Genomic DNA, 20947 nt, shown 5'->3' on the forward strand with positions numbered 1-20947 from the left:
AGCCTTCAGAATGGGAGAAAATAATAGCAAATGAAGCAACTGACAAACAACTAATCTCAAAAATATACAAGCAACTCCTACAGCTCAACTCCAGAAAAATAAACGACCCAATAAAATAATGGGCCAAAGAACTAAATAGACATTTCTCTAAAGAAGACATACAGAGGGCTAACAAACACATGAAAAGATGCTCAACATCACTCATTATCAGAGAAATGCAAATCAAAACCACTATGAGGTACCATTTCACACCAGTCAGAATGGCTGCGATCCAAAAGTCTACAAATAAATGCTGGAGAGGGTGTGGAGAAAAGGGAACCCTCTTACACTGTTGGTGGGAATGCAAACTAGTACAGCCACTATGGAGAACAGTGTGGAGATTCCTTAAAAAACTGGAAATAGAACTGCCTTATGATCCAGCAATCCCACTGCTGGGCATACACACTGAGGAAACCAGAAGGGAAAGAGACACGTGTACCCCAATGTTCATCGCAGCACTGTTTATAATAGTCAGGACATGGAAGCAACCTAGATGTCCATGAGCAGATGAATGGATAAAGAAAGCAGTGGTACATATACACAATGGAGTATTACTCAGCCATTAAAAAGAATACATTTGAATCAGTTCTAATGAGGTGGATGAAACTGGAGCCTATTATACAGAGTGAAGTAAGCCAGAAGGAAAAACATAAATACAGTATACTAACGCATATATATGGAATTTAGAAAGATGGAAACAATAACCCTGTATACGAGACAGCAAAAGACACACTGATGTATAGAACAGTCTTATTGACTCTGTGGGAGAGGGAGAGGGTGGGAAGATTTGGGAGAATGACATTGAAACATGTAAAATATCATGTAAGAAACGAGTTGCCAGTCCAGGTTCGATACACGATACTGGATGCTTGGGGCTAGTGCACTGGGACGACCCAGAGGAATGGTATGGGGAGGGAGGAGGGAGGAGGGTTCAGGATGGGGAACACATGTATACCTGTGGCAGATTCATTTTGATATTTGGCAAAACTAATACAATTATGCAAAGTTTAAAAATAAAATAAAAATAAAAAAAAAAGAAAAATAATGTGAGGGAAAGTAAAATATATATACATATATATATATAAACCAATAAAAAGCAGAACAATTTACAGCATAATAATAGTATTGAGTTGTACAAAAAGAAAATGTCAATCATAGAGGCTATTATTATAATGGAATTACAAAACAAAATCTTGTAAGACAGAGTTAAAAACTTGGTTAAGAATGTTCTGTCTTTATCTCTGTGGAAAAATTAATGTTTGACTTCTTTAGCCTATTAAATTTAAATTTTCCTTATTTCTTTTTATTGAAGTATAATTGATTTATAATATTCCATTAGTTTCAGGTATACAGTAAAGTAATTCAGCTATATATATATTTCTTCAGATTATATTCCATTCTACATTACAAAACAGTGAATAAAATTCACTGTGCTATACAGGAAATCCTTGTTGCTTATTTTATGTATAATGGTTTGTATCTGTTAATCTCATACTTTTAATTTGTCCCTCCTCCCTCCCTCTCTTCTTTGAAAACCATAAATATATTTTCTACATCTGTGAGACGGTTGCTGTTTTGTACATAGAACTGCTTTTGCTGGATCCCATAGATTTTGTATGGTTTTGATTTCATTTTTGTCTCAAAGTATTTTCTGATTTCTTCTTTGATTTTATCATTGATCCACTGATTTTTTAGTATGATGCTGTTTAGTTTCCACTAGTAGTCATTCTTTTCCCATTTTTCTTTCTGTGGTTGAGGTCTGGCTTCATGTCACTGTGGTCAGAAAATATGCTTAAAATAATATCTACTCCCTCAAATTTGTTGAATATTGTTTGGTTACCTTAGTGTATGGTCTATCCTAGGGAGTGTTCCATACATGATTGGAAAGAATGTCTATTTACTTTTTTTTTTTTTTGTAATGTAGTAACCTGTAGATGTCAGTTAAGTCAAACCTATCTATTGTGTCATGTCTGTTGCCTTATTTGATATTCTGAGAAGAAAAAAATATGTGAATTAAATAATCTAGTTTTAACATGTCAAGGAACAAATTAAAGAAGAACAACCTAAGCACAACAGGTGAAATGACAAATATCAGTGTGGAAACAGAGTCTCAAAAGAAAATAGGAAAGCTTAGTAAATACTCTGTCTTAAAAATTAACAAAATAGACAAACATTTAGCTAGACTTAACAGAAAAAAAAGGATAAAAGACTCAAAATCAGAAATGACAAAGGAAATATTAAAATTAATACCACATAAAGTCAAAGGATAATAAACTATCATGAATAATTATATCCCAACAAATTAGATAACCTAGGGGAAAAAAAGGATAAATTCTTACAAACATTCAACATGCCAAGGTGGAATTATTAAAAAACAAAACAAACAAACAAACAAAAAACAGAAAATCTTTGAGATTACTAGCAAGGAGATTGAATCTGTAATCAAAAAACATTCCAGCAAAGAAAAGTCCAGGACCAGATAGTTTCACTGGTAAATTGACCAAACATCTAAAGACGAATTAATAATTGTTTAGTTGCCATGTCTGACTGTTTGTAGTCAATGGAATGCACCACACTAGGCTTCCCTGTCCTTGACCATCTCCCAGAGCTTGTTCAAACTCATGTTTACTGAGTTGGTGATGCCATCCAACCATCCCGTTCTCTGTCATCCGCTTTTCCTCCTGCCTTCAATCTATACGAGCATCAAGGTCTTTTCTAATGAGTCAGCTCTTTGCATCAGGCGGTCCAGAGCTTCACCTTCAGCATCAGTCCTTCCAATGAATATTCATGGTTGATTTCCTTTAGGATTGACTGGTTTGATCTCTTTGCAGTCCAAGGGACTCTCAAGAGTCTTTTCCAATACCACAGTTCAAAAGCATCAATTCTTCTGCCCTCAGCCTTCTTTATGGTCCAACTCTCACATCCATACATGACTACTGGAAAAACCATAGCTTTGAGTATAAGAATTAATACTAATTCTTATCAAACTCTTTTGGAAAAAAACAGGAGCTCAAGAATCACTTATAAATTCATTATAAAAGGCCAGCATTACTGAGATATGAATGACAGACAAGAATACACAAGAAAAAAAGAACTGTAGGCAAATATCCTGATGAAAGTGAAAGTCACTCAGTCGTGTCTGACTCTTTATGGCCCCATGGACTGTAGCCTGCCAAGCTCCTCTATCCATGGAATTCTCCAGGCAAGAATACAGGAGTGGGTAGCCATTCCCTTCTCCAAGGGATCTTCCTGATCCAGGGATTGAACCAAACCTGGGTCTCCTGAATTGCAGGCAGATTCTTTACCATCTGAGTTACAGGGAAGCCCATCTCTGATGAACATGGATGGAAGAATTCAAAACAAAGCATTAGCCAGTGATTCAATAGTACATTAAAAGGAACATACACCAGGATCAAGTGTGATTTGTCCCTGTGATGCAAGAATGGTTCAACATATGCAAGTGGTTACCGGTGATACACCATATTAATTACATGAAAATTAAAAACTACATGATCTCTGGATGCACGAAAAGCATTTGATAGAAATTCACACCATTTCATGATAGAAATTCTCAACAAACTGAGCACAGAAGGAATGTTCCTCAACATAATAAAAACATCACATGACAAGTCCACAGCTAACATTATATTCAATAGTGAAGATCTGAAAGCTTTCCCTCTACGTTAGGCACAAAACAAGGGTGTGCAAACTGGGCACTTTTATTTACATAGTACTGGAAGTCCTAGCCATTAGTAAAGAAAAAGAAAATATGGCTAAAACAGAAAGAAAGAAAGAAGTAATATAATCTCTATTTTCAAATGACATAATATTATATAGATAAAATCATAAAGAATGGACCAAAAATATTGGAGATAATAATCAAATTTAGTAAAGATATAGCATACAAAATCAGTATATAAAAATCAGTTATGTGTCTGTATACTAACAAATATCAGAAAAAGAGCCCAGGAAAATAAAATCTATCTTTCCATTGTTTCCTCATCTATTTGCCATGAAATGATGGGACCGGATGCCATGATCTTCATGTTTTGAATGCTGAGTGTTAAGCCAGGTTTTCCATTCTCCTCTTTCACTTTTAGCAAGAGGCTCTTTTGTTTCTCTTCACTTTCTGCAATAAGGGTGGTCGTCATCTGCATATCTGAGGTTATTGATAGCTCTCTTAGCAAGCACATTCCAGCTTGTGCTTGATCCAGCCTGGCATTTCGCAGGATGTATTCTGCATATAAGTTAAATAACAAAGGTGATAATATACAGTCCTGATGTACTCCTTTCCCGATTTGGAACCAGTCTGTTGTTCCATGTCCAGTTCTAACTGTTGCTTCTTGACAGGCATATAACTTTCTCAGAGGCAGGTAAGGTGGTCTGATATTCTCATCTCTTTAAGATTTTTCTACAGTTTACTGTAATCCACACAGTCATAGGCTTTAGCATAGTCAATGAAGAAGAAATAGATGCTTTTTTGGAACTCTCTTGCTTTTTCTATGATTCAACGGATGTTGGTAATTTGATCTTTGGTTCCTCTGCCTTTTCTAAATCCAGCTTTACCATCTGGAAGTTGTTGGTTCACAAACATTTGAAGCCTAGCTTTGAGAATTTTGAGCATTAATTTGCTAGCGTATGAGATGAGTGCAATTGTGAAGTAGTTTAAACACTTTTTGGCACGGCTTTTCTTTGGGATTGAAATGAAAACTGACCTTTTCAAGTCCTGTGGCCACTACTGAGTTTTCCAAATTCGCTGACATATTGAATATAGCACTTTCACAGCATCATCTTTTAGGACTTGAAATAGCTCAGCTGGAATTTCATCACTTCCACTAGCTTTGTTCATAGTGATGCTACCTAGGGCCCACTTGACTTTGCATTCCAGGATATCTGGCTCTAGGTGAGTGATCACACCTTTGTGGTTATCTAGGTCATGAAGATTTTTTTGGTAGAGTTCTTCTGTGTATTCTTGTCACCTTTTCTCAATATCTTCTCCTTTTGTTAGGTCCATACAGTTTTTGACCTTTATTGTGCCTATCTTTGCATGAAGTGTTCCCTTGGTATCTCTAATTTTCTTGAAGAGATCTCTAGTCTTTCTCATTCTATTGTTTTCCTCCATTTCTTTGCACTGATCACTGAGGAAGGTTTTCTTAGCTATCCTTGCTATTCTTTGAAACTCTGCTTTCAGATGGATATATCTTTCCTTTTCTCCTCTGCCTTTCACTTCGCTTTTCTCAGCTACTTCTAAGGCCTCCTCAGACAACCATTTTGCCTTCCTTTTTTGGGGGGATAGTTTTGATTACTGTCTCTATTACAATGTCATGAACCACCATCCATAGTTCTTTAGGCACTCTATCAGATCTAATCCCTTGAATCTATTTGTTACTTCCACTGTATAGTAATAAGGGATTTGATTTAGGTCATACCTGAATGGTCTAGTGGTTTTCCCTACTTCCTTCAATTTAAGTCTGAATTTGGTGATAAGGAATTCATGATCTGAGCCACAGTTGGCTCCCCATCTTGTTTTTTGCTGACTGTATAGATCTTCTCCATCTTTGGCTGCAAAGAATATAATCAACCTGATTTCAGTGTTGGCCATCTGGTGATGTCCATGTGTAGAGTATTTTCTTGTGTTGTTGGAAGAGGGTGTTTGCTATGACCAGTGCATTCTCTTGGCAAAACTCTATTAGCCTTTGCCCTACTTCATTCTGTACTCCAAGGCCAAATGTGCCTGTTACTCCAGGTGTTTCTTGACTTCCCACTTTTGCATTCCAGTCCCTTATAATGAAAAGGACATCATTTTGGGGTGTTAGTTCTAGGCTCAGCTGGTAAAGAATCTGCCTGAAATGCACGAGTCCTGGGTTTGATCCCTGGGTTGAGAAGATACCCTGGAGAAGGGATAGTCTACTGACTCCAGTATTCTGGCCTGGAGAATTCTATGGATTGTACAGTCCATGGGGTCACACAGAGTCGGACACGACTGAGGGACTTTTACTTTCTAGAAGGTCTTGTAGATCTTCACAGAACCATTCAACTTTAGCTTCTTCAGCATTACTAGTCTTGGCATAGACTTGGATTACTGTGATATTGAATCGTTGGCCTTGGCAGTGAACAGAGATAATTCTGTCGTTTTTGAGATTGCATCCAAGTACTGTCTTTCAGACTCTTTTGTTGACTGTGATGGCTATTCCATTTCTTCTAAAAAGTTCCTGCCCACAGTTGTAGATATATATAATGGTCATCTGAGTTAAATTCACCCATTCCAGTCCATTTTAGTTAGCTTATTCCTAAAATGTCAACATTTACTCTTGCCATCTCCTGTTTGACCACTTCTAATTTGCCTTGATTCTTGGACCTAACATTCCAGGTTCCTATGCAATATTGCTCTTTACAGCATTGGACCTTGCTTCTATCATGAGTCACATCCACAGCTTGGTGTTTTTTTTTTCCTTTGGCTCCATCTCTTCATTCTTTCTGGAGTTGTTTCATTACTGACCTCCAGTAGCATATTGGGCACCTACCAACCTGGAGAGTTCATATTTCAGTATCCTATCTTTTTGCCTTTTCATACTGTTCATGGGGTTCTCAAGGCAAGAATACTGAAGTGGTTTACCATTCCCTTCTCCAGTGGACCACGTTTTCTCAGAACTCTCCACCATGAACTGTCTATCTTGAGTGGCCTATAAGGTGTGGTTCATAGTTTCACTGAGTTAGACAAGGTTGTGGTCCATGTGATTAGATTGGTTAGTTTTTTGTGACTGTGATTTACAGAGTGTCTGCCCTCTGATGGAGAAGTATAAGATGCTTATGGAAGCTCCTGATGGGATAGACTGACTGAAGGGAAAACTGGGTCTTCCTCTGATGGGCAGGATCATGCTCAATAAAGCTTTAATCCAATTTTCTATTGATGGGTGGAGCTGTGTTCCCTGCCTGCTATTTACCTGGGGCCAAACTATGGTGAAGGTAATGAAGATAATGGTGACATCCCTCAAAAGATCTCACTCATGTACTGCTACATTCAGTGCCCCCAACCCTGCAGCAGGCCACCACAGACCCATGCCTCCGCTGGAGACTCCTGGACACAGGCAAGTCTGCGATAGTCTCTTGTGGGGTCACTGCTCCTTTGCTCCTTCCTCCTGGGTCCTGGTGTACAAGGTTCTGTTGCGCCCTCCAAGAGTCCATTTCCCAGGCTGGTGTTAGTTCTGGCAGCTCTATAGTGGGGTTAATGGCAACCTCCTCCAAGAGGGCTTATGCCATACCCAAGTCTGCTGCACCCAGAGCCCCTATGCCTGCGGCAGAGCACCGTGTGTGTGTGTGTGTGTGTGTGTGTGTGTGTGTGTGTATGATACACTATCGATAATTTTATGCTTTCCTTACTTCAATTTCTAGAAAAAGAAAACTTACCACCAAGACAAACAGCTAAATGATCCTATATTTAAAATTTTTAAATTGTAGAACTAGCTATTGAACAACCATTGACAGGAAGATGCTGGAACCTACCAAAAAATGATACCCTATATCCAAAGACAAAGAAGAGATATCAGTGAGACAGCATGAGGGGCACAATCATGATAAAATCAAATCCATACCCACCAGGTGGGTGACCCACAAATTGGGAACAATAATACCAAAGAAGTTCTCCCACTTTGTAAAGGTTCTGAACCCCACATCAGGCATCCAAGCTTTGGGGTTCCACAATGACTGGGACTCCCCAGGGAAACTGACCTTGAAAGCCAGAGGGATTTGATTACAAGACTTTCACAGGACTGGGGGAAACAGAGACTCCAGTCTTGGAGGGCACAAACAAAACTTTGTGATACCAAGACTCAGAAGAAAGGAGCAGTGACCCCACAGAAGACTGAACCAAAACTACCTGCTGGTGTTGGACAGTCTCCTGTGGAGGTGTGGTTCAGCAGGAGCTCACCACAGGAACAGGGGCACCAGTCTGGAAAGGTCTCCCATGGTGTAAACCCTCTTGGAGGTCACCACTGAAAAGAAAGTGAAATTGCTCAGTCATGTAGGACTCTTTGCGATCTCATGGACTGTAGCCTACCCAGCTTCTCTATCCATGAGATTTTCCAGGCAAGAATACCAGAGTGGGTTGCCATTTCATTCTCCAAGGGATCTTCCTGACCCAGGGATCGAACCCAGGTCTCCTGCATTGCAGGCTCTGAGCCACCAGGGAAGCTTAACCCAACCATAAAGCCTTGGGTTGCCTCAAGCCAAAAAACCCAGGAAGGAGCACAAACCCCACCCATCAGCAAATAATTGAATTAAAGTTTTACTGAGCAAGGCCCTGCCCACCAGAGCAAGACCCAGTTTTTCCCACCACCAGTCTCTCCCATCAGGAAGCTTACACAAACCTCTTAACCTCTTCCATCAGAGGGCAGACAGAAGAAGAACCACATCCCCACAGTGACTAAAGCAAAAAGCACATTACAGAAAGTTAATCAGTGTGAAAAAGCAGAAAGTTATGTCCCAGATGAAGGGACAAGATAAAACCCCAGAAAAACAACTAAATGAAATGGATATAGGCAACCTTCCAGAAAAAGAATTCAGAATAATGATAATGAAGATGATTTAGAATCTCAGAAACAGAATCGAGGCAAATATTGAGAAGATGCAAGAAATGTTTATCAAAGACCTAGAGGAACTAAAGAACAAACAGATGAATAATACACTAGAAGGAATTAGTAGCAGAACAACAACTGAGGCGGAAGAACAGATAAATGCCCTGGAGCACAGAATGGCTGAAATCAGTGCCACAGAACAGAATAGAGAAAAAAAGAATGAAAAGAAATGAAAACAGCCTAAGAGACCTCAGGGACATTAAATGCACCAACATTTGCATTATAGGGGTCCCTGAAGGAAAGAGAAAGAGAAAGGACCTGAGAAAATACTTGAAGAGGTAATAGCTGAAAACTCCCCTAACATGGGAAAGGAAATAGTCAACCAAGTCCAGGAAACACAGAGTCCCAGGCAGGATAAATAAAAGGAGGAACACACTGAGACACACAGTATTCAAAATGACAAGAATTACAGACAAAGATAAAATATTAAAAGCAATAAAGGAAAAATGACAAATAACATACAAGGGAACTCACATCAAGCTGATTTCTCAACAGAAACTCTACAAGCCAGAATGGAATGGCATGATATATTTAAAGTGATGAAAGGGAAGAACCTACAACCAAGAATACTCTACTGAGCAAGACTCTCTTTCAGATCTGATGGAGGAATCAATCAAAAGCTTTCCAGACAAGCAAATGTGAAAATAATTCAGCACCACCAAACCAGCCTTACAACAAATGCTAAAAGAATTTCTCTAGGCAGGAAACAAGGAAAAGACTTATCTACAGAAAATAAACCTAAAACAATTAAGGGGATGATAATAGGATCATACATATCCATATGCTGTTCTTAATCGCTCAGTAATGTCTGACTCTTTGTGACCCCATGGACTATAGCCCACCAGGCTCTTCTGTCCATGGGGATTTTCCAGGCAAGAATACTGGAGTGGATTGCTATGCCCTCTTCCAGGGATCTTCCAAATCCAGGGATCAAACACAGGATTCCCACGTTACAGGCAGATTCTTTACTGTCTGAGCCACCAAGGAATCCCAAGAATACTGGAGTGGGTAGCCTATCTCTTCTCCAGGGGATCTTCCCTATCCAGGAACCGAGCTGGGATCTCCTGCATTGCACGCAGATTCTTTACCAGCTGAGCTACCAGGGAAGCCCATATATATATCCATAATTACCTTAAATGTAAATGGATTAAGTACACCAATCAAAAGACATAGATTGGCTAAGGAGATGAAAACATGTGCATGTATTCACTTCCACTTCACTCTGCTTGATCCCCCCAAAGTGTATGTAATTATTTTATATTGTTAGGTTAATGATGTTCCCATTATGGCTTGTGATTGTACTTATCTTTATTTTTTGGCTGGCTATTGATTGTGAAAACTGATCAACGTTTTCACTACAGCAATTATGTAACTATCACTCAATACCACTGTATCATGACTGGTTAACAGAAAAATAACAGAATTCTGTATCACCAAAACTACCACTTAATAGAAAAACCTGTAATAACTTTTTAAAATCCAGATGCTAATCAGAAGTATCTTGGAATTTTTTGAAAAATAAAAATGCCCAGGTATGGCTTTTCCTTTTGTCAGGGCTTCAGATATGTTTCTAATGAGCAGTCATGTTTAAAAACAACTGGACTATATGAAGATATTTTACTTTTATCTAGTTTGTTTCACTTTTTTTATTTCATATTCAGTGCTCCCATTTCATTTAGTTTATGATTTCCAATTTTTCCACCTCTTTTTTTTTATGTTCTTTCTCAAGCCTTTATCACATGTAGTAGAAAACCTCTTGTATACATATATATAAATAATACGTATAATATATATTTTAGAAAACTTATGAATTTCTGCCTAACTAAAACATTTATGACATTTTGATTCTACTTGTTTGGCTTACTGTAAATAGAATACTAGATTTCTAATTAAAAAAAATAGATATGTAACAAGCAACAAAGGCTTATTGTATAGCACAGGGAACTATAGTCAATATCTTGTAATAACCTATAATGGAAAATAATTTAAAAATAATATATGTGTATATTATAACTGAATCACACACAAAAAAGATTTCTACTTTTAGAAATTTAGTAATGTTTATCTTTTTGCCAGTTTTCCTAAATATCCTATGGACTTCTAATAACAATATATGAAACACAAAATTTAAACATATTTGTGTAGGATATAAGATTAATATAAGTATACATCTATTATATTTTATTTATTAATGACATCATTCAAAATGCTACTATTCTTATTCTTCTCTGCACTAGATAAAATATTCTCAGAGAAATGTTAATATGTCTCACCATGATTATATACTTTTTTCATTTCCCTTTTATTTCTTCTGATTTTTGTTTTATATATCTTTGTTGTTAGGTATCTAATGGTTTATGATATCTATCTTCTTTGTGAATTGTATCTTTTACCATTAAAAATATTCATTTTCATTTAAAAATAAATTAAAAAACAAATTCAACAGACTTTAAAAATGAAAAAAACAATTTTTTAATTGTAATTAAGAACTACCTAACAAAGTAACTCCTAGCCTAGACAGCTTCACAAATAAATCCTATACAATGTTTAAGGGAAATAAAAAATCATCCCAATATTCTACCTAGCTCTTCCAGAAGAAAATAAAGGATGAAACACTAATGAGAATAGCACAACCATGTCAAAAAGGTATGAGAAGTGAAAATTATAAGCTAATCACTGTTACCACTACAGAAGCAAGAAATTAAAAACAAACTTAAGTAGACTGAATCCAGGTGCAGAGAAAAATAATACATAATGATCATATGATTATTATTTGAAGTAAGAAAAGATTGGGCTTCCCTGGTAGCTCAGATGGTAGAAAATCTGCTTGCAATGCAGGAGACCTGGATTCAATCCATAGGTTGGGAAGATTCCCTGGAAAAGAGAATGGCAACCCACTCTACTTTGGTATTCTTGCTTGGAGAATTCCATGGATTTGGGAGCCTGGCAAGCTACAATCCATGAGGTCACCAAGAGATGGACTCGACTGAGTGACTAACACTTGCACTTTCTTTCAAGAAAAGTTTGGAACAACATTTTGAAAAATCAACATAATTCATTAACCAGATAAAGGAAAAAAATCATATAACCATCTCAATAGATGTAAAACAAAAGCAAAATCCAGGTGGAAAAAACTCAACATCCAATCATAATGAAAGATCTTACTTAGTAGTTTAAGGCTTTAAGACAACATCCTTAATATGCTAAGATCTAAAAAGAAAAAAAAAAAATAAGCAGACATTTTTGTTAAGTTTTCACTCTCAGCCTGGGAATAAAAAACTGCCTTGCTCAACACACACTAATGCTACTAGACAGTTAAAATATAAAAAAAAAAAAAATAGATAAAGGGTTGAAAAGGAAGAAATACTGACACTTGTAAGAAACAATAATATACACAGAAAGTCTAAAATAATCTGCAAATGAATTACTAGGAATAATAATTGAGGTTACCCAAGTTTCTGACTAATATAGAAAACAATTTTATTTCATTAGACTATTGATAAATATAAAAATACAAATTTAAAAGATACTCTTTAAAATATCATTAAAAAATCAAGCTCCCAGGAATAAATCCAATAGATATATTTAAGACACAAAAGCATAAATATTATTGAGAGAAATTAAAGGAAACTTAAATATATTCTTGGAAAATTTATATGGAAAGGCAAAGGGCCAAGATACTCTACTTGCTCTACTGGATATCAAGATATGTTACAAGGCTTTTGGAATTAGGACAGTGGAGTATTGGTTTGATAATAAGATGGTAGGGAACTGCACTAATATATACAAATATATATATATAAACTACATCGGAAATCAAGATAATGACAGTATTTGGTGAGAAGAGAGAATATTGATTGGGAGTGAGTATAACTAGGCTTTCCTTCTACTAGATTTGCAATGTTCTATTTCTCCTATGTTGTGGTTTCATGGGTGTTTTCCTTTGTTAATTCATTAAGCTGTATATTGTTCTGTAATCTTTTCTGATTATGTTTTACTTCAATTTAAAGAATATACAAAAGTAAAACATGAGTGCAATTTATTTCTGAAATAGGAAAATAGTATATGATAGAATCTGTCAATATCATCCTTATAAATCAAAGGAGAAAATATCACATGATTCTATCAATAGGTACTAGAAAAGATTTTTTAAAATATAAATTTATTTATTTTAATTGGAGGCTAATTACAAGATTTTTAAAATGACTTTATTTCATAAAATAAATTCATAATTTCAGCTGTAATATTCCTAATAAGATAGGAAAAACATTATTTAAAGATAATAAAGGTATATTTACCAAAAGCAAAGGCAAATATCCTAAATGGTGAAACAACAAAACTATTTCAGGTAAAACCCCAAATTTAACAGGCATACTGTTAACTACCATGCCACTTATATTGGAAGTTCCAGTAATTATATTTAGAAAGGATATTAAAATGAGCACAAACACTTGGGAATTTTTAAGAATTTTGTCACATAATTATTTATTAAGAAAAAAGAGATATGAGCAAAAATATTAAAATTAACAAGAGATTTTCATGAGGTAATTCAATAATAAGGAAAAACTTTACTGTGTTTCTCTAGCATTAGGAACCTATTTATACATGAATGTAGAAAAATATTTATAAAAATGATAAAATTACTTAGGAATAAACTCACGTACAGAACCAATCTATATCATGTTTCACATATTTATGTTTCATATATGTACATAATAAAACAATATTCAAGGCAACTTCTCCATTGAAAAGGCACTCAATATTTAGAGAAAGAACAATTAATATTAAGTACCAATTTTCTCAAAATTAAAATAGAAAATTCCTTCTCCTCCTTCATGTCATAATTATGGCCTATTCTGTAAAGGCTTCTCTGAGGACCCTAGGTAGACCTACGCACTGTCTTCTTTATATTTTACATATATATATATTACATATATTTATATTTATATGTGATATGTATGCACACTACTTTCTTTATTGTACTTACCTTATTGGGTTGTGGTTATTGGCATGTCTATCTTCTTACTACACTATAACTGAACTTTGGATTTTCTCTTTTCAGTCTTTAGCATTATACTTGGCATGAATCAGGAGCTCAATAAATGTTAGTTGAAAAAATGAATTAACAGACTGCATGATTTACTCAAGAGCTGTTGATATTTACCTGGTTTGCATAAGAGGCTTGGTCTCTTTGATCTTCCATTCCAGTCAACATTTATCTCCTTCTACATAACACAAACAACAAAACAAATATCTTCAAATATTTTTTTCCAGGATCTGATCAACTATTATTTATATATTTAAAACACAAAGATTTATGATTTTTGAGACTTTCTCAACTGTAATTTTTTAAAGAAATGCACATATTTTGATGGCTATATTACATCTATTATTTACAGAACTAAACAAGTTTATAGGTATATTATAGGAGGGCCACAAGACTATGCACACGTGGTAGTTTGCAAAGACTCAGGGGACTCAGAATATAGTGTATTCATATCTAATATTTATTATACTAATAGTAAAAGGATACACTATAGGATAAGTAAAGGGAAAAGACAGCAGGAGTCTGGGAAAATATAAGCACAGTTGCTTTACCCCTCCTGTGAAAGGACACATTTGAACATGCTCTTTTCTCCAGCAATAAAAGTACATGTGTGTAATGTTTTGGCCTCAGAAATCCATTAGAAACTCAGCATTTAAGGTTTTATTGAAGGTTCATCATGAAGACATCCTCTGCCTAATGCATATCTGAAATTCTAGCCTTCCAAAAGGAAATCATATGTTCAACAAAAATCACATTTTCTGCAGAGTCTAGGTACATGTATGTACCTGTTCAGTTAGGGAATTTTCATATCAGTTAGAGAATGTTAGAAAAACCAAGTTCCCAAACACTAGCCACAGGCCAGTCTTGCAAGCAAGCCACTACAAAGTCAGCAGTCTCAAGCCTGTTCTTTTCTGCACAATATCATTTACTGTTAAATTAACTATCTTTGGAGTGCACTGATTAGTAAGAAAGCTAACTCAATGGAATAAATGAACAGGTACTTTTTTTTTTTAACACTAAAAGAATAAACGTTTAAATAGAGCTGGAAGGCAGACTGCAGATTCTCTGAATATATGAAACTTTGAGAGCAGTGAATCAGGTGCAACAGACTTTTTCTTTTTGGGGGGCTACACTGTGTAGCTTGCAGGATCATAAGTTCCAAACCAGGTATGAAACCCAGACCTCCAACAGCGAAATGCCAAGTCCTAACCACTGGAGTGCCAGGGAATTTCACAATAGGCTTTAAAAATAATTTTTTTTTAAATTGAAGGAAAATTGCTTTACAGAATTTTGTGGTTTTCTGTCATATATCGACAAGAATCAGCCATAGGTACACCCATGTCTCCTCTCTCCCATCCCACCCTTCAGCCTGTCACAGAGCCCCTGTTTGAGTTGCCTGAGTCAGACATCAAATTCCCATTGGCTATCTCTTTTACATATGGTATTATAAATTTCTATGTTACTCTCTTCATATTTCCCCTTCTCCCTCCTCTCATCCCACCATGTCCATAGGTCTGTTCTCTATGTCTGTTTCTCTACTGCTGCTCTGAACATAAATTCATCAGTGCTATCTCTTCAGACTCCATATATATGTGTCAGTATGCTATATTTGGAGAAGGCAGTGGCACCCCACTCCAGTACTCTTGCCTGAAAAATCCCATGGACGGAGGAGCCTGGTGGGCTGTAGTCCATGGGGTCACGAAGAGTCAGACACGACTGAGCGAGTTCACTTTCACTTTTCACTTTCATGCATTGGAGAAGGAAATGGCAACCCACTCCAGTATTCTTGCCTGGAGAATCCCAGGGATCGGGGAGCCTGGTGGGCTGCAGTCTATGGGGTCGCAAAGAGTCGGACATGACTGAAGCGACTTAACAGAAGCAGCAGCAGCATGCTATATTTACATTTCTCTTTCTGACTTACTTCACTCTGTATAATAGGTTCCAGTTTTATCCACCTCATTGAATAGATTCAGATGTGTTCCTTTTTATGGCTGAGTAGTATTCCATTGTATATATATAGCATAACTTCTTTATCCATTCATCCATTGATGGACATCTAGGTTGCTTCCATGTTTTAGATATTGTATAAAGTGTAGCAATGAACATTGGGGGACAGGTGTCTTTTTCAATTTTGATTTCCTCAGGGTATATGTCTAGGAATAGGATTGCTGGGTCATATGATGGTTTTATTCCTAGCTTTTTAAGGAGTCTCCATACTGTCTTCCGTAGTGGCTATATCAGTTTACATTCCCGCCAGCAATGCAAGAGGGTTCCCTTTTCTCCACACCCTCTCCAGCATTTATTGTTTGTAGACTTTTCAATGATGGGCATTCTGACTGGTGTGAGGTGGTATCTCACTTTAGTTTTGACTTGCACTTATCTAATAATGAGTGATGTTGAGCATCTTTTCATGTGGTTGTTAGCCATCTGTATGTCTTCTTTGGAGAAATGTCTCTTCAGGTTCCTTTCCCACTTTTTGACTGGGTTGTTTGCTTTCCTGGTATTGAGTTGTATGAGCTGCTTGTACATTTTGAAATTAATTCTTTATCATTGTTCCCTTTGTTATCATTTTCTTTCATTCCAAGGGTTGTTTTTTCACCTTGTTTGTAGTTTCCTTTGCTGTGGAAAAGCTTTTAAGTTTTATTATGTCCCTCTTGTTTACTTTTGTTTTTATTTCCATTACTCTAGGATGTGGATCACAGAAGATCTTGCTTTGATTTATGTCATTGACTGTTCTGCCTATAAGAGTTTAATAGTTTCTGGTCTTACATTTAGGTCTTTAATCCATTTTGAGTAATCCACATCTTTGTGTATGGCATTAGGAAGTGTTCTAATTTCATTTTTTGCATGTAGCTGACCAGTTTTCCTAGCACCACTTATTGAAGAGGCTGTCTTGCCCCATTGTAAATTCTTGCATCCTCTGTCAAGAATAAGGTACCCTTAGGTATGTAGGTTTATCTCTGGGTTCTCTATTTGTTCCAATGATCAATATTTCTGTTTTTGTGCCAGTACTGTACTGTCTTGATATCTGTAGCATTTAAGTACAGTCTGAAGTCAGGAAGGTTGATTCTTCCAGTTCCATCCTTCTTTCTCAACACTGCTCTGGCTATTCCATATGAATCATGAAATTTTTTGTTCTAGTTCTATGAAAAAAGCCATTGGTAATTTGATAGGGATCACACTGAATCTGCAGATTGCATTCAGTAGTATAGTATTTTCACAATACTGATTCATCCTACCCAGGAACATGGAATATCTCTCCATCTCTTTATGTCATCTTTGACTTCTTTCATCAGTGTCACAGCTTTCTGTATACAGGTCATTTGCCTTCTTCAGTTCAGTTCAGTTCCGTCGCTCAGTCGTGTCCGACTCTTTGCGACCCCATGAATTGCAGCACGCCAAGCCTCCCTGTCCATCAACACCCAGAGTTCAAACAGACTCACGTCCATCGAGTCAGTGATGCCATCCAGCCATCTCATCCTCTGTCATCCCCTTCTCCTCCTGCCCCCAATCCCTCCCAGCATCAGAGTCTTTTCCAATGAGTCAACTCTTCGCATGAGGTGGCCAATGTCCTGAAGTTTCAGCTTTAGCATCATTCTTTCCAAAGAAATCCCAGGGCTGATCTCCTTCAGAATGGACTGGTTGGATCTCCTTGCAGTCCAAGGGACTCTCAAGAGTTTTCTCCAACACCACAGTTCAAAGGCATCAATTTTTTGGCACTCAGCCTTCTTCATAGTCCAACTCTCACATCCATACATGACCACAGGAAAACCATAGCCTCGACTAGACAGACCTTTGTAGGCAAAGTAATGTCTCTGCTTTTGAATATGCTATCTAGGTTGGTCATAACTTTCCTTCCAAGGAGTAAGCATCTTTTAATTTCATGGCTGCAGTCACCATCTGCAGTGATTTTGGAGCCCCAAAAATAAAGTCTGACACTGTTTCCATTGTTTCCCCATCTATTTCCCATGAAGTGATGGGACCAGATGCCATGATCTTCGTTTTCTGAATGTTGAGCTTTAAGCCAACTTTTTCACTCTCCACTTTCACTTTCATCAAGAGGCTTTTGAGTTCCTCTTCACTTTCTGCCATAAGGGTGGTGTCAGCTGCATATCTGAGGTTATTGAGATTTCTCCTGGCAATCTTGATTCCAGCTTGTGTTTCTTCCAGTCCAGTGTTTCTCATGATGTACTCTGCATATAAGTTAAATAAACAGGGTGACAATATACAGCCCTGACGTACTCCTTTTCCTATTTGGAACCAGTCTGTTGTTCCATGTCTGGTTCTAACTGTTGCTTTCTGACCTGCATACAGGTTTCTCAAGAGGCAGGTCAGGTGGTCTGGTATTCCTATCTCTTTCAGAATTTTCCACAGTTTATTGTGATCCACACAGTCAAAAGCTGTGGCATAGTCAATAAAGCAGAAATAGATGTTTTTCTGGAACTCTCTTGCTTTTTCCATGATCCAGCGGATATTGGCAATTTGATCTCTGGTTTCTTTGCCTTTTCTAAAACCAGCTTGAACATCAGGAAGTTCACGGTTCATGTATTGCTGAAGCCTGGCTTGGAGAATTTTGAGCATTACTTTACTAGTGTGTGAGATAAGTGCAATTCTGTGGTAGTTTGAGCATTCTTTGGCATTGCCTTTCTTTGGGATTGGAATGAAAACTGACCTTTTCCAGTCCTGTGGCCACTGTTGAGTTTTCCAAATTTGTTGGCATATTGAGTGCAGCACTTTCACAGCATCATCTTTCAGGATTTGAAATAGCTCAACTGGAATTCCATCACCTCTACTAGCTTTGTTCTTAGTGATGCTTCCTAAGGCCCACTTGACTTCACATTCCAGGATGTCTGGCTCTAGGTGAGTGATCACACCATCGTGATTATCTGGGTCGTGAAGATCTTTTTTGTACAGTTCTGTGTATTCTTGCCATCTCTTCTTAATATCTTCTGCTTCTGTTAGGTCCATACCATTTCTCTCCTTTATTGTGCCCATCTTTGCATGAAATGTTCCCTTGGTATCTCTAATTTTCTTGAAGAGATGTCTAGTCTTTCCCATTCTGTTGTTTTCCTCTATTTCTTTGCATTGATTGCTGAAGAAGGCTTTCTTATCTCTTTGCTATTCTTTGGAACTCTGCATTCAGATGCTTGTATCTTTCCTTTTCTCCTTTGTTTTTTGCTTCTCTTCTTTTCACAGCTATTTGTAAGGCCTCCCCAGACAGCCATTTTGCTTTTTTGCATTTATTTTCCATGGGGATGGTCTTGATCCCTGTCTCCTGTGCAATGTCACCAACCCCATTCCACAGTTCATCAGGCATTCTATATATCAGATCTAGGCCCTTAAATCTATTTCTCACTTCCAGTGTATATTCATAACGGATATGATTTAGGTCATATCTGTATGGTCTAGTGGTTTTCCCTACTTTCTTCAATTTAGTTCTGAATTTGGCAATAAGGAGTTCATGATCTGAGCCACAGTCAGCCCTGGTCTTGTTTTTGCTGACTGTATAGAGCTTCTCCATCTTTGGCTGCAAAGAATATAATCAATCTGATTTCGGTGTTGATCATCTGGTGATGTCCTTGTGTAGAGTCTTCTCTTGTGTTGTTGGAAGTGGGTGTTTGTTATGATCAGTGCATTTTCTTGGCAAAACTCTATTAGTCTTTGCCCAGCTTCATTCCGTATTCCAAAGCCAAATTTGCCTGTTACTCCAGGTGTTTCTTGACTTCTTACTTTTGCATTCCAGTCCCCTATAATGAAAAGGACATCTTTTGTGGGTGTTAGTTCTAAAAGGTCTTGTAGGTCTTCATAGAACTGTTCAACTCCAGCTTCTTCAGCGTTCCTGGTTGGGGCATAGACTTGGATTACTGTGATATTGAATGGTTTGCCTTGGAAACGAACAGAGATCATTCTGTCATTTTTGAGATTGCATCCAAGTACTGCATTTCAGACTCTTTTGTTGACCATGATGGCTACTCCATTTCTTCTGAGGGATTCCTGCCCACAGTAGTAGATATAATGGTCATCTGAGTTAAAGTCACCCATTCCAGTCCATTTCAGTTTGCTGATTCCTAGAATGTCGACATTCACTCTTGCCATCTCTTGTTGACCACTTCCAATTTGCCTTGATTCATGGACCTAACATTCCAGGTTCCTATGCAATATTGCTCTTTACAGCATAGGACCTTGCTTCTATGTCTTCTTAGGTAGGTTTATTCCTAGATATTTTATTCTTTTTGTTGCAGTGGTGAATGGTATTGATTCCTTAATTCCTTTCTGGTTTTTCAATGCTAGTATATAGGAGTGTAAGTGATTTCTCTGTGTTGACCTTGTATCCTGCAACTTTGTTGAATTTGTTGATTACTAGAGCTAATCAGTGAATTCACAATAGACTTTTTAAATTCCCAGATCTAAGAGTTGAACACAGACCATCAGACATACATTTTCTGACAGTGGTAATCTTTGTACATGTTGGAAACACGATGTAATACTTTTCATAATAAAATTCTAATGGTATTGCCTATAATAAACTAGATATTTGTGGACATTTCATATTCGTTTTCAAGAAATACAGATGGCAAATTTAAGAATACACACATTACTCAAAAAAGGTCAATAATAAAATGTATTTAAAGAAGTTTTTCATTTTTTTGGTTGTTAGTAAATGACATAGTCTTTAATATTTGTTGGGCAATATGAGGACTTTAGATGTTAAGAGTTAGTAAAAAATTTCTTTTTCATGCTTAATGTGGTTATTAACACAGCAGAACATTGAAACGTAAACTGCTTGTTCATAATAAAACTGTGCTACAGAAAAGCATATTATATTAATCACACATTTATGAATTTATATAATGGGCTCTTTCAAAAATTATGCGTTAGAGGACACAGAAAATGATGTTACTTTCTACCGTAATCAAATAGAATTCATTTAGAAAAATTTTAATAAATTTTGAGTATACTGAAATCTCTTTCAACCAGTTAACACTGTGCTGCTAACGTAATGGAAGATGTGTTTTTTGACTCCTGTGATAGGAAGTTGGCAACCCACAGAGAAAGGTATCTATGTATCTATGTTATATCCAGATGTCACACCCTGAACTTTTGCTGGTAACTTTTCAAAAGCAATTAACTAATCATTAGTCAAAAGGCAATGGGAAGAAATGATCTGTCTCAGAACAATCTATCAGCACTATCCAAAGCCCAATCAAATAAGCCTAATTTGATACTT

At 36.8% G+C, this 20947-nt stretch overlaps 1 protein-coding gene across 1 annotated transcript in view; it reads right to left on the reverse strand.

Moving 5' to 3' along the window:
* Nucleotides 1-20947, reverse strand: part of FSIP2 (fibrous sheath interacting protein 2) — a 149125-nt gene that overhangs the window by 73626 nt on the left and 54552 nt on the right. Inside the window, exon 13 of the mRNA XM_061433413.1 lies at nt 13837-13897. Within this exon, the coding sequence (XP_061289397.1) occupies nt 13837-13897 (61 nt within the window). The remainder of the gene's footprint in view (nt 1-13836; nt 13898-20947) is intronic.

Source organism: Bos javanicus, chromosome 2 (assembly GCF_032452875.1).
Source record: "Bos javanicus breed banteng chromosome 2, ARS-OSU_banteng_1.0, whole genome shotgun sequence".
NCBI lineage: Eukaryota > Metazoa > Chordata > Mammalia > Artiodactyla > Bovidae > Bos > Bos javanicus.